Below are 16,996 nucleotides of genomic sequence, written 5' to 3' on the forward strand. Positions count from 1 at the left end.
TCAACTGTAGTTCCTTCTGTTCTTCTGATAATATAGTTCTCAAATTCCCAAAAAATCATAAGCCATACATTTATAATAAAGGAACAAAACAAATGAACATTTTCTTCCAGTGAAATTTAATTTTCCTATGCTAAATTTTCAAGTTATATGTATATTAAGTGCTCCTTCCTTTCTATTATGCAATGCTACCCAATCTGAATTGAGCTTTCTTCAATAATCAAAAGAAACTTATGGAAAATAAAGAAATTGGACTCTTCAAATCTACAAATAAGCGTATTTTGATAATTTTGAACCAGATTAAATATATTCATTTTTTTGGAGGGGGGCTGATTTTGTTTAAAATTTAGGCTTCTTGGGTGCCTGAGTGGCTCAGTTGGTTAAGTGACTGCCTTCGGCTCAGGTCATGATCCTGGAGTCCTGGGATGGAGTCCTGGGATTGAGTCCTGCATCGGGCTCCCTGCTCAGCAGGGAGTCTGCTTCTCCCTCTGACCCTCCTACCTCTCATGCTCTCTCTCATTCTTTCTCTCTCAAATAAATAAATAAAATCTTTAAAAAAAATAAAATAAAATAAAATTTAGGCTTCTTCTGTAATCAGACTTTTAAATAGGCAGTTAGTATTTACAATAGCCGAGATATAAAAGCAACTCAAATGTCTATCTAAAAACAAATGGATAAAGATGTGTTCTATATATATATATACAATGGAATATCACTCGGCCATAAAAAAGAATGAGATCTTGCCATTTATGATGTGGATGGACCTAGAGGGTATTATGCTAAGTGAAATAAGTCAGTCAGAGAAAGACAAATACCGTATGATTTCACTCATATGTGGAATGTAAGAAACAAAAGCAAAGGAAAAAAAAACCAGACTCTTAAATAAAGAGAACAAACTGGTGGATGCCAAAGAGGGGAAGGGAGAAAGGGGTGAAATAGATAAAGGGGATCAAGAGTACACTTATCCTGATGAGCACTAGGTAATGTATGGAACTGCCGAATCACTATATTGTACACCTGAAACTAATCTAACACTGTAATAAAATATATAGGAAGTCAGCACAAGGCACTCTTACGAGGGTACAATGTTAGTAAATAACAATACTGAAAGCTCATTTTATCTAAAGGGGTACTTTTCACTTTTCTGTTTTTCACGTGGTTTTGGGAAACACACAGGGAACTGAATGTTACTTCCTTTTTATACATCTCTTTAACCAAAAGGTTTACAAGACCTTTAGGTAATGGAGACATTGCCATTTAAAAAATCATACAGGATTTATGGAGTAAGCTTTAAGGGATGAAATTAATCCAAGTACTGGGGGGAGAGAGGAATTAATATATGATATGCAGGCTGCCATTTCTCCAGGACTGTATTATTAAAAATATGATTTTAGAGATCCATTCAATTTATCTTGCACAGAAAAAACTACCTTCAGTGATCAAACACCATATATAAAATGTAAAGCATCAATACTACAGAAAGCCTTCTTAGTATTTCTTAGAAATACTTCTATAAATATTTCTTTCTAAAATATTATGCATCTATAACTTCTGGGTAAATTATTCAAGTCATGTCTTACTCTAGAACATATAAACTAAGACCAATCTAATGCGTCTATATCAAAAGTGTTAAAAAGGATGGCTAGTCTATTGATCTAGCAATTCTACTGCTATAAATTTAGTCCTACAGGTTTTCTAGGAAGATACTAAAATACATATATACAAGGCTATCCACTATAGTATAATTCAAAATAAATAAAATGAGAAATAATCTAAAGGTCAATCCATACTGGACAATTTAAAAAATTTATAAACTATCAATATAATGGAATTTTCTATGTTCTTTAAACAGATGGAACCCTAAGTAATGTAAAATATCCAAGATGCCAAACTATTATATTTTCCCTTTTGTGAATAACAAAATAGAAATATATGTATATACACGTGTGTGTGTGCGCATGTACATACAAACTTACTAGAATCATCCATTAAAAAACTACCCAAGAATAGTTTTATACCCAGGGATATGAGTGAAGGAAAACTTTTACTTATGCATTTCAAGGCTCTTATAGGGTTTTAAGTTTTCACGAGCACAGAATACTTTTATACCAAAATTATTAAAAAAAAAAAATTAATGATGTTATTTTGCTGAACATATTTTCTGAACCTGATGGCCACGTTGAAAAGTTTACAAATTTGAGAAGTAGACCCAGTGGAGAAAAAGCCTGTAATCTCAATCAGCGCCTTCCAACTCTAAACAAAAGCTTAAGCGCAACATTTGCACTGAAGCTCGCCTTAAGGAGCATTCATAAGGTTTAAACCATTATAATAATCTGTCAAGTAAGGGCTAAAGGTCATAAGAAAACACTGAGATATTCATTTATCTGAGAAGAAATACTTGTCTGGTTTATACTTATTAAGTACACAAAACCTAAAACCACTGAAGTCACAGAAGTCCAGCATCTCATTTGTGCCCTTTTAGTTTCACAGCCGTGCGATAAGAAATCTTGTTTTTCTCATTTCCTTAACAGCTCTGGCCATACAACCAGTATTCTGCATTAGCATACACTCCTCATTAAGTTCCAACTATGCACCTTACAATGAGCCATTTGGAGGTAACTGGTCTTTTGTTTTGTTTCTGAAGGAAAAAGGAGGAAATTTTTCGCAGGGAGAAGCTCTCAATAAACTGATCAGTGCATCACATTTAATGTCCTTGCAACCAGATCTATTATTATGGACAACAGGCCAAGAAAAAAAATACTCTCTACTTGAGTGGGCAACTTGGTGATACTCTGAGCACCACTGAAGAACCTAAGAAGCCAGATCACAAGAGAACACAAAACATTTCTTCATGATCCTAATTCCAGAGGGTGAGAACCACAGAACACAGGTGTCATGGAGCCGGTCACACTCACCTAGAGAGTTACAGCCTGGAGTAGGACATTTCATATTGAAATTGTAGCTTTCATGGAAGCGACGGCGCTTGGGGCGATGAGAGAGATCACTGCCCGAGTCCTTCAGGGACATGTCCTTGGCAATGCTCTCATCATGAGACACGTTGGGGCTGGAGATGTCTATGTCAGACTCAGAAGAAGGGGCATTTCCAGTTGGAGTTCGAGGTGGAGACTCATCATGATCAGCTGTATTTTTAGTTTCTAAAGCAAAAGCAATTGGTAGAGCTCATGAATGGGGTTCATTTATTTAGAGTTTTACTATTCAGAAGAGTTTATGGGCTTCCCAGATCCTCTATCATTTAACTAGTGACTTTTAACCACTTATCTGCTATAAAGCTATAAGGAAAATGAAGAGAAACTAACATCATTCCTTTGTGCAACTTTACATTCTAAGTAAAATTCAGTTTCGGGTTTACCCTAATACATTTCACTTATCTGTGTTTCTCATAAGGCCCCCATCATGGGTAATCAAAACTGGACGGAAGTAAATTTTTCTTTAAAATGACCATCCATGGGGTGCCTGGGTGGCTCAATTGGTTAAGTGTCTGCCTTTGGCTCAGGTCATGATCCCAGGGTCCTGGGATTGAGCCCCACATTGGGCTCCCTGTTCATTGGGAAGTCTGCTTTTCCCTCTCTCTCTGCCCCTCCCCCCACTTGTGTGGTCTCTCTCTCCCCCCCTCAAATAAATAAATAAATTCTTTGAAAATAAAGTAAAATAAAACGACCATCCAGCTCTCCTTCCAGGAGACACACAGGATGGAAATGAAAATGGGTGTCCTTCTGGATGACAGACTTGGTGTGAGAGTGTGAATGAACTTGACTCTCAAGCTAGCTTGTTAGTAATCTAACAATCCAGACTGTAAATCATGGGCTGTAAGCTAAATGCCTAAAAGGGCTGAGCAAGGCCAAATCAAGAGCAACTGTCCACCTCAAGAAGACAACTGCTATTCCGTTCCAATCAATACTGTGAGTGAATGGTCACCTCATGTTCCCAGAGCTTTCCAGTTTTTAAAAGAAACTAGTAACCCAGGTTTTTGTTTTTGTTTTTTTATCAAATTCTGTATTTTCAAATGCTGGCAACAAACTTTTAAAAATGTAAATAAACACTGGGGCACCTGGGTGGCTCAGTTGTTAAGTGTCTGCCTTCAGCTCGGGTCATGGTCCCAGGGTCCTGGATCAAGCCCCACATTGGGCTCCCTGCTCAGCGGGAAGCCTGCTTCTCCCTCCCCCACTCCCCCTGCTTGTGTTCCCTCTCTCGCTGTCTCTCTCTCTGTCAAATAAATAAATAAAATCTTTAACAAAAAATAAAATAAAATAAAAAATAAAAATGTAAACACTGGGGTACCTGAGGGGCACAGTCGGTTAAGCGTCCAACCCTTGGTTTCAAGCTCAGGTTGTGATCTCAGGAGTCCTGAGATCGAGCCCCATGAATCTGCTTGTCCCTCTCCCTCCCCCTCTGCTACCCCCCCCATGAAATAAGTAAATAAATCTTAAAAAATTTTTTTTTAATTTTTTTAAAAAAGGGTAAATATGTGCAAGCAAACCAACAGAGCATGTTGGCAGGCTAGATGCTCCCCAGTCTGCAACCTGTGCTCTAAGGCATCTGATTTGGGCTGGTCAATCACAATCTCAACAGCTCACCACGCCCATTACCAAAGGTCACTCCTCCTCAGAAATTCAGAGGTAAGTGGACTGAAAAGCGTTAACTATAGGAAAATCTGGTTCAAGCCTTCTTCATCTATGGGTAAAAGGGCTCCAGTCCCTTTTGCCTATTATGGGTTCAATCTAATATACTTGTTACTCTAGACTTTAAGAGTACTCCAGTACAAAACTGCTCAGCAAGCCATTCAAGAAAGGAATCAGACAAACAGCATTTACCTAGCTGAATTTTGTCAGTATTGGGCATTTATCTGCAGTGGGCCCAAGCCTTCCTTAAGAGGAAATTGACCAGATCCTCTCTGTAATTGACCAAATGATCCCAAAACTCACTCACCTCTATCTGAAAAGTCAACCACTTGCTCAGTTTCTGAGCCAGACGAACGAGTCTGCCGAAGGGGGTATTTTTTTGGAGTCACTGGGGTAGGCTGCTGCTGACTACGGGTCACTCTTCTGGTAGAATAAGCAGGCTCCTCAGTGCCAAAAGATTGCAAATTTCGAACAGGACTGGAATCTGATCCCCAATATTAAAAGATAAAAAAATAATTAAAGAGAAAAGAAGGAAATTTGTTTTATTTCTTATCCATATGATTTATTAGCATGTATGCCCTCCTCTTCATACTTCACAAAATCCGACAAATAGTTAAAATATCTATTTTATTAAATAAAATATAAGCTAAAGAGCCTAGATCAGATATAGAGGTGCAATATAGTATAGAATAGTTTAGCTTCTGGAATCAAGACTGACTCCCATTCCATTCCACTCCACCATACCAACTAGCTATAGCATCTTGGGCAAGTTCATCTCTTCAAGCCTTTTCCCTGCTCTATAAAAAAAGGTAAAATACTAGTTGCACATTCCTCACACGTTTGCTGTGAGAATTAAGTGAAATACTTCATATAAACTTCATTTAACGTGATCCCTGGTACCTAGATCTAGTGCTTTCTAAATATTAGCTGCATCCTCCCTTTCTTCCCTTAGTCCAACCCACCATAAAACAGATATTCTAATATTAAAGGTATAACAATATACAAATATTTCCTTTCTTTAGGGATCTCTGATACTCTGAAGCAAAATCATAATAGATTTATGAAGAGTGAGGCAAGAACACAGCTTCTGGAATTTTTTTAGATAACAAAACCTATTCTGAAACCCCTGTCGGCCTTGTGACATCTCTAATTTGATGACACTTAAAAAAGAACTAGAAAAAGATGCAAAGCTGAAAACAAGCATTTTTTAAACAACAAAAGATCTTAAGGTGGTATGTAAATCTCACAGGTTCTCCAAAGAAGAAAAGTGAAATTCTCAAACTTTTGGGTAAAAAAAAAATTAGCACACAGCTAGGTTATCGGCTTGCATACCTCCAGAAGTCTCAATTCAAAACACAGTCTACATTTTGCTTTTGAGGAGGCTACCTTACATAGACTACATTGTGAACAATGCCCCTAGGAATTGTGCAACTCCCCAGTTATGAAGTATAACAACTAGGAAGAGACCCAGGGCCCAGGTATTTCCTAGCTGTTTTGAATATTTACAACTTTCAGGTGTCCGGGGCATGACCAATTACACTTTGTAAGAATATTATGCCCCTTCCTTTGCATATACTGTTCCCTCTGCCTAGAATAACATTTTCCCATCTTTCAACTTATAAATTCCTACTAGATCCTTTAGGAATTCCACCTTGGAGACCTGCCCCAAGTTGCCGGCCCCTTCTCTGAGCTTCCAAAATACACTATGCAAACCTCTCAGAGCCCTTACCACAATCCATGACCATGATCGACTGACACATCTTGCACTGAACTGTGAGCACCTTAAGGGCAGGAACTATGATTTTTCTATCATGGCATTCCAGTACACAGCACAGTATCTGAATTACAGCAGTCGTTTATCAATATTCCCACTGTGCTAAAAAAAATAAACACAAACTGAGACTCAAGAGACAACAGCACCATTTCAGCTGAAATGTTAAATTCAAAAATAAAATAGGGGTGACTGGGTGGCTCACTCGTTAAGCGTCTGTCTTCGGCTCGGGTCATGATCCCAGGGTCCTGGGATAGAACCCCACATTGGGTTCCCTGCTCAGCAGGAAGCCTGCTTCTCCCTCTCTCACTGCCCCTGCTTGTGTTCCCTCTCTTGCTGTCTCTCACTGTCAAAGTAAATAAAATAGAATCTTTAAAAAATAAAATATAGAACAGTTGTTGAGAATGTTCCCATTTTCTTGCTTGAAAAATTGTTTTTCTCTCATTTTGCAATGTGCTCATGAAGTAGTAACCAAATTGGCACTATTTAAGTGCTCAAAGCATACTACAAATTTTTCCCTCTTAATCTGTTATCACCTATTGATTATCAGCTTTTTGCATTAACTGCAACCTTCTTTCCTCCACAGGGAATCCCAGAGCAGAACCAGGAGGGATCAGGGGTACCCTCCAAATCTAAGCCGAGATGGCTAATTGCAGAAGAGAACCTTCAAACTACCTTCCAACACAGAGATTCTCCATTCTTTACTACCAAAGCAAAATTCTAGGTATTTACAACTGACAGTTGGGTGCAACTATTTATATTCACTAATTGTGTCTGAGTACATAACAGAATTAAGTACAAGTTTTAGAAGTACTGAGAAGTACTGAACCTCCTCCAAAAACAAGGTCAAGAGACTCTTCTAAGTCCCTAAGTCTAAACCATTCTAACAGAAAGTAAAGAGATGGCATTCCCATCTTATTGATGGAAAAAGGTAGTCTAAAAAAAAGTTAAACGACTTAAGACATCCATGTGTCACACAGCCATTATATCAGACATAGTTCCTTTGGGTCTCCAAATTGGACAACACTCCCAACAGAACCATTAAGACTCGATACTTCTGCAGTCATTCACTCTGCATTTTACCAGATTCTGTCACCTACACCAAGCCAAGGGACCAGTTTCCATATTAACACAATAACATGACCAGTGGGTAGGCAGTGAGGCGTGATCAGGAAGAATGAATTCTTATACCTTGGGAACTCTGGCTCAGCCGGGCTGAAGAGCGAGTAACTCGGGCAGATCGCCGGGATGTACCATCACTCTCTGAACTGTCTGTGTGCTCGAGATCTGTAGAAAAATCGGAATCTTCGGTTCCATCTGAACTACTGCCTGCATTCCTCTGTAACACCATAGATCCAGACATTAGCACAGAAGCATTTACTCTGTGGGTTTGTGTTAACACTGGAAATAAAGTGAACCATGATCCTGAAAACACTAAAGAAGGATTCCACCGCCAAATTCCCTTTACTTAAGGCATTTAAACGGAACAACCTACAAATAATGCACCTTTATAAATGAATGAATGAATGATTTCTTACTTCATTAACACTACTTCTGAAACAAACCCATTTATCAGTCAGTACTACAAACTGGAAATAAAAGTACCCAATTCAAAATTGTCTGGCCAACAATGCTATGCACTTGAAGTCCATGGTGATGAGAAAAATATCAGTGCTAGTCTCCTTTTACCTTTAGAGTAGCTTTTGTTCAAAGTCTCCACGAAAGGCCATCACGTTTTTTTAAACCATATACTAATTCAAAATATCATGATCCACAACTCTGATCCCAAGAGAACGTAAAGAAAAAGACTAAAATTCTTCTTTCTTATGTTATCTACCTATGAAGTTTCTCCACATGAATACCAAAAGTGCTTAAAAAAAAAAAAGTAGCTTGCACATGAAGACTTGTAGATATTCAAGAACAGAGATTTTATCATCTCTTCAATTAATAATTATTTGTCAATTATTATCTTCCTGAAGCATGATTAGTCATACATATAACTTTTAACAGCTGAACATTAACACTACACCCTTTACTAAGACAGAAAGGGGAAGAGTATTTGCTTAGAAAACCATATAAAACTTCAAGCTACAAGCCCCCTGTTTTTTATTCAAAACCCTTAGGGCCAGTTGTGTTTGAAATTCATAACTTTTTGGCTTTTTGGAAAGGGAATACTTTGCATATATCCTGTAAGCAACACCCCATCATCAAACACGTTAATATTTCTACAGCAGAATATATAAACAATCACACCCCACAAGACACACAAAAACTTTAAGTAGCCTCAGCATATTTTAAGACAGGTTTTGCCAACCAAATGTTACTAAAAACATATTTTCAAAAGCTCTTTGTATTTGGGAATTGCAGAAAGGGGCCTGTGGACCTATTCCAAGGCACCAATACTATTCCAGCATGTGGTGAGCCTTAACATAATACCACCTAAGAGTGTAGGCCATTTCTAGGAGGAAATAAAAGGTACAGATGTTTGAAAACCTCCATGAAAAGAAAGATTTCTGCAGAAATGAGCAAGAATACCATGCAGTTTCCAAATATTTCAAGGGTAATCTGCCCAGAAATGAGCAGAGGCTCCAGAAAATCCATGGGATGAAGGGGGAGTCTTAAAGGTCGTCTAGTCCAATTACCCAGATGGTCCCCTGACCATCCCCTCCTGGTTTGACCCTGAAATTCAGCTCTTCTCTCTGGCTTGCACCATCCACTTCCCATCTTACTCCACAGGCGACTTAACTGCTCCCTCACTTCCCTCCCACAATACTCGTTATATACCCCCAAGTAGAGAATTTACTAGCTCCTTCTACAGTTATTTATATGTCTGTTTTCCCCATCAGACTGTGATCTCCTTAAGCCAGGGATCATGTCTAATTAATTCGTGAGTCCCCAGCAACTAGTACAGTAGCAAGTAGTCAATAAACATGGGTTGAATTTAATTAGATTTGTTCTGTAGTCCTGGCTCCGCTATTGCCTAATGGGAGTGGCTTGGGGCACTCCATTAGGTCTCTGTTTGTTCAGCTGCAAAGAAAAGGGATGGGGGTATCCCTCGGTGACCTTATAAATCCCATCTAACTCTGGAAAGTTTTTGCCTTTACGAACTGCATTTTCTGGCCGCTGTCCAACTGGGCAAATAAGGAAAAATTACTGCTTAGATGCAACAGGCCTGAGTGGGATCCCTAGGGAGTGGGCGCTGGTTCCTTACCACCCAGTCCTCTGCTTTGTTGTGCCCCCCGCCTGGAAAGGAAGGATGCTCCAAAACCCCGCCTATGCACCTATCAGCATCACCGGCCGGAAGGGCGGGGATTCGTGCCACCCAATGGCGCTACTGCTACACCGCGCCCCCACGGGACAGACTGCCAAGCCTAGCCAATCAAGAGAGGAGGGATCGTTCTCCACAGCCAGTCGGAGAGCGGTAGGGCCGGGCCCCGACACAGCCCCCGCACGCGGGGAGGTGACCGTTGGACCCAAATGGGCGGTGCCACCAGCCAATCAATATGCTTCTAGGCGTTTCAGCAACCAATTAACGAGAAGAACGCCTCCGAGCCAGGCAAGCAGAGGGCGGGAATAGTTGCAAGCACAGGCCGAGGCCAGGATCGGGCCCACATTTTTCTGTTGGGTATGGACAGAAGAGAAGGTTGCTGAGCTAGGTTCGGGGGAGCGGGAAGTTGGAACCCAACCACTGTGAGGCGTGGCCAACTGCGTCACGTTGCTCAATCGACTGTCCTTAGACACCCGCCATCCCTTCTGTCCCGTTCCTCTCACCTTCCTTCGCGGCATTGCCGGCGGCTGCAGCCCGACAGTTCCGATTCGGGCAGCGGCGGCAGCAGCAGTAGGAACGGTGGCTCCGGCGGGCTCCGTGGCGGCCTCTGTAGCAGTCCCAATCCTGCGGACGATCCCAAGTGCCTCCTGCTTCACAGCGTCTAGACTCTTCTGCGCAGGCGCCGCGGGCTGAGGCGCTTTTTCCTTCACTTCCGGCTGGGGCTCGCGTCACCTGACGTTGAGGGCCTGAGAGGGTGCTGGGAGGTTCGCTCCTCTTGGTGAGGCTAGTGAGCGCCATTTTGGAATTGGGCAGAAAGTAGCACAGTAGTAGAAATCCGGGCCAGCCATTTTTAGTTAGGGGATTGGCACCTTTTGTGGACGTGGGCAGCCATTCTTGTTTGGGGCTGAAGCCTGACAATTGAAGTTAGCAGTTCTCATCTTTACCTTGGGCAAAATTTCCCTTCCCGGTCGTTTTAATTTCTGAAGTCGAGGAAGGAAACCCCCAGAATCCATCAGGTGGCTGAGGTTTAACCCCTTCGTTGCCTAATTGGCTAAAGGACATTTCTGTTTATTATATAAACTCAAAGTTGGGAAGGGATATTTTGCACAAGAACTTGTATCTTAAAAGCCATCCTGCATCACAAAGTGGTGGGAATGGGGGCTTATAAAAGGAACTAAAGGGTAGCGTCCATCATCAGTAAGTTTGTTTCTGGTAGAGGAGACATTGTCCTTGCCCTTAGCGAACAGCAAGTAAGTTAGTTGTTCACGTCGCGGAAAGAGGTAAAACCATTCTCCAGAAGCTGTAGCTCCAAAGAATTCCCAGTTTCACTTAATGGTGAGCGCCCACCTCCTTTCCCCGTTCTGTATGGGTTTGAGAGCCCTGGGTGGCCCCGCGGGGGTGGGGGTGGGGGTGGGGGCGGGTGCCGGTGCGGTACCAGTATCGGAGAAGCAGTGAACCCCATTTAGCCCAAGTGACCTCTGTAAATCTAAATGCTTGAGCCAGTAGTGGGGGGGCGGGGGGACGGGGGGGGGAGAAGAGGAAGGAATATTTTTAGTGAAGCTGGAGCTTAAAAAAGGCATGGATATTTAAATGATAATAATAATAGGGTCAGTTGTGAGAAGAAGGAAAAGTTGGTCAAGAATATCTGGCTAGAAGAGCTATTTTAAAAAGCTGGGAAATGATGAGCAGGCGTTGAGGATTTAACCTCGCTGGAGGAAATGCTTTGAGAGAACCAAAGGTTGGCGGAAAGCGACTGGGTGGAATCCAGGCATGCTCAGTCATTAAGTTAGAATCCTGGACCCCAGTTTCACCTGAGTTCCCCATGAGCAGAGCTAAAGAACAAAGCAGCAGAAGGTAAACATCTGATTGATGAGAAAAACAGAGGACTCTGAAGTTAAAGTTCCAGACCTTTAGCCAGCACTGTCATCGGGGATATTCTGGGCTGCTGGTAACACAGGCAGCTTTCAGTATTTAGTATTTAGCTTTTAGTGTTTAGTATAAATACCTCTGAATAACCTACCTAAGGTTGAACTGCACATAAGAACTTCTTGGAAAAGGGCTCACGTTTCTTCCTCTTGTATCTCTCCATTTAATTTCCCACTATTACTGTTATTTTGCATTTACTGGTGTGTGCCTGAGGTCAGTCGTGGATGCTCTGGCTCCCAGACTAGAGTAAGGAGCTCTTGTGTTAAGAGCATAACTCAGTTTTGTGTATCGTCCTTAATTGTGTGCCCAGACCGTGCTCTGCCCACACTAAATACTTGCTAGTCAATCAGGACATGTTTATTGTTCCACAATCTCTGAATGGATGGCACTCAAAGATGGTGAAATATCCCTCCCTGGAAATTAGTATTTTAGAATAAGATCTTATCCTGATTTAACCATTCATCATACAAATACCAGCATTACAAATGTTCAACATTAATTGCTTACACTGGATTCTCAAACACTGCAGCTGACACTGAAGAATTTACAGTTTCATTTAGACATGGTTCTTGTCCTTGGAAAGAGTGCACTCTGGAAGAAAGATGAAAAAAACTAACATCAATAGGATAGAAAGATGATCAAAAGGAAAATGTGTATTTAAGATGAAAGTGGAACAGCTAGGTATATTTAGAATGGGGAAGAGGGAACCCTAAAAGCTTTTTTTTCCCTTCATTTCTTTTTCTGGATCAAATATAATCTTTACTTTGAGGGTCATTTTCATCATGGCGCAATTAGCTCTTGAAGCAGAAACTGATGTTGGTTTCAGAGTTTCTTGACTAGTTGCCCCTGGCCCATCTTCATATGCCAGACTTCACACAGGCAGCCCAGCTCCACTGTTTCTCCTGCCTTTACACTTTCACACGGGCTTTTTCTCCTGCCTGGATGCATCTCCCAACTTTCTTGAACATTTACTTTCTTCAGAAAGTCTTTCCTGATTAGGGTGCCTGGGTGGCTCAGACGGTTAAGTGTAGGTCATGTAGGTCATGATCTCATGGATCTGGGATGGAACCTATCACCTCAAACTCCGAGCTCGGCAGGGGGTCTTCTTGAAGAGTCTCTCCTTCTGCCCCTCCCCCGACTCATGCTCTCTTGAGCTCTTCCCCTCTGTCTAAAATGGATAGGTAAATCTTTAAAAAAAGAAAAAAAGAAGAAAATCTTTCCTGATTTATTCATTCTAAGGTAGTAGGGCATAGTGATATATTATTTTACATTTACTACTATATTTATACTTTTCCTTATACAGTTTGGTCGATGTTCTGTTCCCCTTTCTCCTTTCCAAACAGATAATAGGAACTCCTATTTATTTTATTCATAGCTCTACTAGTACCCAGCCCAGGGCTCTGATGTCAGATCGGGAATTGACTTTCAGTTCTGCCACTTTCTTTTTTTTTTTTTAAGATTTTATTTATTTATTTGACAGAGAGAGAGAGAGAGTACAAGCAGGGAGGAGTGGCCGAGGCAGAGGGAGAAGCAGGCTCCTGGTTGAGAAAGCAGCCTGATGTGGGGCTCAATCCCAGGACCCCGGGATCATGACCTGAGCCGAAGGCAGATGCTTAACCAACTGAGCCACCCAGGTGCCCCTCAGCTCTGCCACTTGTCTGCATGGCTCTCAGACAGGTTTTTGAATTTGTGCCTCAGTTTTCCTATCCGTGAAATGGAGACACTAATAGCCACCCCACAAGGTTGTTGTAAAGATTCAAGGAGACGACTGTCGTAAAGCACTTAGCACAGTTCCTGCCAGAGTATATACTCTGTAAATGGCTGTTGCTGATATTTATAATTCCAGTCACCCTAGTCATGGCTAACATCCTACTGTTAGTCAATATATCTTTACATGGTCTAGTGATTGTTTGCTTTTGTCTGTTCACCCTCACTTCAGCTCAAGAAATGCAGAGTAATTACCTGGGAATTCTAGCCCAGGTTTTGAGTCACACCCAATATGGGCAAGACAGCATGTCTCCCCAAGTCAGTAATCTCATGGTCCCCAAATACTATAGAGTATTAATGGGAAAATAGAAGGACGAGCAAGGGTCAGAAGTGGTACAGAGGAGGAAGTAGAGTGTTTTGTCTGGAGGGTAAAGGAAAGGATTTCTAGAATAGGTAAAAGAAGAGTGGGGTTTCATAGGACAGATGAGTTTGCCAGCGGGCAAGGAGAAGAGGGGCTTTCCATGCAAAGGGAGGAGCGTGCACAAAAGCGCAGAGGGACGGAGCAGCATTGTGCATGGAGGTGACCAACAGCAGGGTGGAGCTGGGGGCTTGGCTCGCAAAAGGAAAAGGCAGGAATGGTTTGGGCAACGCCCTGCTGAGGAGCCCGGACAGGAGGTGATGGAACATCTTGGAAGGACTTTAAGCAGAGTAGTCCCACGATCACACTTGCACTTTAGAGATCTCTTTCTGGAAGCCGTGAGGGGGACTAATCAGAGTGGCAGGGAGACCAGTGCGAATCCTGCTGTAACAATAACCTTACCCAGAGTCAAAGAGGAACTGAACAGGGCAGGGGGCGTGGGACTGATCTTTTGTGTATGTTCTTGTGCCTTTTCCTTCTTGTATCTGTATCTTATCTCTTCAGTCACATTTGTAAGCTCCCTAAAAGATCCCTGAGTTTCCGGGCGCCTGGGTGGCTCAGTCGTTAAGCGTCTGCCTTCGGCTCAGGTCATGGTCCCAGGGTCCTGGGATGGAGACCCGCATCGGGCTCCCTGCTTGGAAGGAAGCCTGCTTCTCCCTCTCTCACTCCCCCTGCTTGTGTTCCCTCTCTCGCTGTGTCTCTCTGTCAAATAAATAAATAAAATTAAAAAAAAAAAAAAAAAGATCCCTGAGTTTCCTTTAAAATGCTCCCCTGCCAGTAAAATGATAGGTACTGTATTTCAAATGCAAAGTGGAGTTGTTTGTCTTTTACTTCAGAGGTCTGGCTCCTGGAGGTTGGCAGCCTTGCCTGGGCGACTTCTCCCTGGCTTCCTGACATCTCCAAGGGTCAGTAAATTCAGCGGCTACTGCCAAGTGTTGGCTCAGTTAGGAAAGACTTGCACAGAACCAGCCACCCTCTCTCCTCTAAGCCTGTTTTTGACCAGGGATGTGCCAGGAGAGGATAGAGACAGTAGTTTCTTCTGTGTGCAGACAACTGTCCTGTAAGGTGGGAAAGCCTGCCTTGACCTTCAGAGTGGCTAGTGTAGCCGGGCCAATCTCCTGACTTCTGAGTAGAAGTGTTGGCCTAGTCTCTGTCCCTTCGGAAGAACCTCAGAGGTTGCCGATGCGACTGTAATTCATATTAAAATCCTTTCATTCACAGCTGCCTTCAACATGGAGTCAGCACTGTCACTACTGGTCACTTTCTCACTCTTCTTGGAGGGTGGCCTGCAACTTCTCTTCCCTTCTTGGCCGCTTGTGAATTTGGTTCCTGTTATCACCCTTATCTACCACCCACCCCCAACCCCACCCTGGGGGAAGGTATTGGACAGATCCCAGCGGGCTCAGGCACGGCTCCCCGCCTCTGCAGCTGGGGTTATAAATAACCACCAAAACTAAACAGTCAAATAACCACATTTTGAAAATTGCTAAAAAAAAAAAAAACACCCTAATCCTGATTCAATAGGAGTTCTCCCACTCCTGCCCTTCATCTCCCCCCTTCCTCCACTTATCTACCTCCCTTCCCTGATCTAAGCTCCCCAGGGAAGTCAGTCTGCGCATGAAGTCTACGTGTGATGAAGACATCCTTTTCCATATTTGACAGGGCCAAAGCCCTCCGGGGCTGTAGTTATAGTTACACAGCGTTGTTATGGCAGCAGAGGCCTCCAGGCAACATATGTTCCCGGGTGGTAATTGGGTTTGCTTTAACAGACTGTCTCTCCCTGGGTTCTCCAAGCCCAAATTCACTTATCAAGAAGACCGGGGAATTGCCATTGTGGATGGGCCTTCATTTTTTTTTTTTTTTTTAAGTAAGCTCTAAGCCCAATGTGGGGCTTGAACTCATGACCCTGGGATCAAGAGCTACTTGCTGTACTGACTGAGCCAGCCAGGCGCCCCACCTTCCTTTTTTTATTTGAGCAAAACCAAATTCTTCTTCGTTCCCCAGGATGGAACGTGCCCAGTGATCCCGGGTTGAGACTTTTTGGACTGCAGGCATTTTCATTTATTCATTCAACAAATATTTACTGAGCATCTGATAAGTGCTAGGATAGGGCTAGGGGCTGAGTGCAAATGTGGATAAGCAAACGTGGGCCTTCCCCTCCTGGAGCAGAGGATGTAGGACAAGTGTGTATAGAGGGGGCTGGGAGAGTATGATTTTCACTTGTCCCAATCCCTCCACCTTTTCAAACATTAACACAGAATAACACTAAATAAGGTGTTTGGGGTTTTTTTGTTTTTTTTTTTAAGATTTTATTTATTTATTTTTGAGAGAGAGAGAGAGGGGGAGAGCACAAGCAGGGCAGGAGGGGCAGGGGGAGAGGGAGAAGCAGATTGGCTGCTGAGCCAGGAGCTTGACATGGGGCTCAATCCCAGGACCCTGGGATCATGACCTGAGCTGAAGGCTGAGGCCCAACCAACTGAGCCCCCCCAGGCGCCCCAACACTAAATAAGTTTTGAGAAAATAAGAAATCCTTAATCTCACTGCTGCCACAAAGCTACTTTTCTTTTTTGCAGAGTACCTTCCAATTTTTCACCACATGAGCACATTTTATTATTGTGTATATTTTTGTATAGATGCGCCCATTGTTTACATGAAATTTCATATTTTTACATATTCTCAACATGTGCCATGTTTCTCTATGGTCTTCATAATTGTGATTATAATCATTGTGTGACGTTGCATTGTGGTACTGTAACATTATGTGCTCACTCCCCTATGTGGGATCTTTTATGTCAGATAACGCGGCAGCAAGCGTCTGCGTGCCTCTGCAGGTCTCTTCTCTGTTTATGTCTGCCCCTTATATATCACTTTTTTTCTTTCCCCAAAGACTTACGCAAATGTAAAGTGTCACCATCATCATGTGAGGGTGCCAATTTTAAGACATTATTCCCAGAAGTGAGTGTTACCACTTTAAAACATCCTGCAATTTGGGGCGCCTGGCTGGCTGTCTGTAGAGCGTGCAACTCTTGATCTTGCAGTTGTGAGTTTGAGCCCCACCTTGTGTGTGGAGATTACTTAAAAATAAAAATCTTAAAAAAAAAAAAAAGATCTTGCAATTTTAGTCAAAATGAAAACTGTGCCTCCAATGTGCTTTGGATTTGATTTCTGGTAAGGATTTACTTCAGTCTGCCGTATGTTTCTTTACTAGTTCTGTTTCCTCTTCCATGAAATCCTCATTACCCATTTCTCTACTGGGGTCTTGATGATTT

General features: G+C 42.3%; 2 protein-coding genes across 3 annotated transcripts in view; one reads left to right on the forward strand and one right to left on the reverse strand.

The window, feature by feature from the left end:
• KAT7 (lysine acetyltransferase 7) overlaps positions 1 to 10,374 on the reverse strand; it is a 36,021-nt gene extending 25,647 nt beyond the window's left edge. Inside the window, exons 1-4 of one of the 2 annotated variants that reach the window (XM_045889107.3) lie at positions 10,180 to 10,374; positions 7,600 to 7,747; positions 4,945 to 5,121; positions 2,913 to 3,152 (exon numbers count right to left, since the gene is read on the reverse strand). In XM_045889107.3, the coding sequence (XP_045745063.1) occupies positions 2,913 to 3,152; positions 4,945 to 5,121; positions 7,600 to 7,747; positions 10,180 to 10,194 (580 nt within the window). In that variant the 5' untranslated portion in view covers positions 10,195 to 10,374. The remainder of the gene's footprint in view (positions 1 to 2,912; positions 3,153 to 4,944; positions 5,122 to 7,599; positions 7,748 to 10,179) is intronic. The other variant, XM_045889106.3, reaches the window with a different exon arrangement.
• A 269-nt stretch (positions 10,375 to 10,643) lies between these two features.
• FAM117A (family with sequence similarity 117 member A) overlaps positions 10,644 to 16,996 on the forward strand; it is a 62,463-nt gene continuing 56,110 nt past the window's right edge. The window contains exon 1 of the mRNA XM_064582836.1: positions 10,644 to 11,011. Within this exon, the coding sequence (XP_064438906.1) occupies positions 11,009 to 11,011 (3 nt within the window). The 5' untranslated portion in view covers positions 10,644 to 11,008. The remainder of the gene's footprint in view (positions 11,012 to 16,996) is intronic.

Source organism: Mirounga angustirostris, unplaced genomic scaffold, assembly GCF_029215605.1.
Source record: "Mirounga angustirostris isolate CCGP_5_RB_7025 unplaced genomic scaffold, mMirAng1.0.hap1 SCAF_17, whole genome shotgun sequence".
Lineage (NCBI taxonomy): Eukaryota > Metazoa > Chordata > Mammalia > Carnivora > Phocidae > Mirounga > Mirounga angustirostris.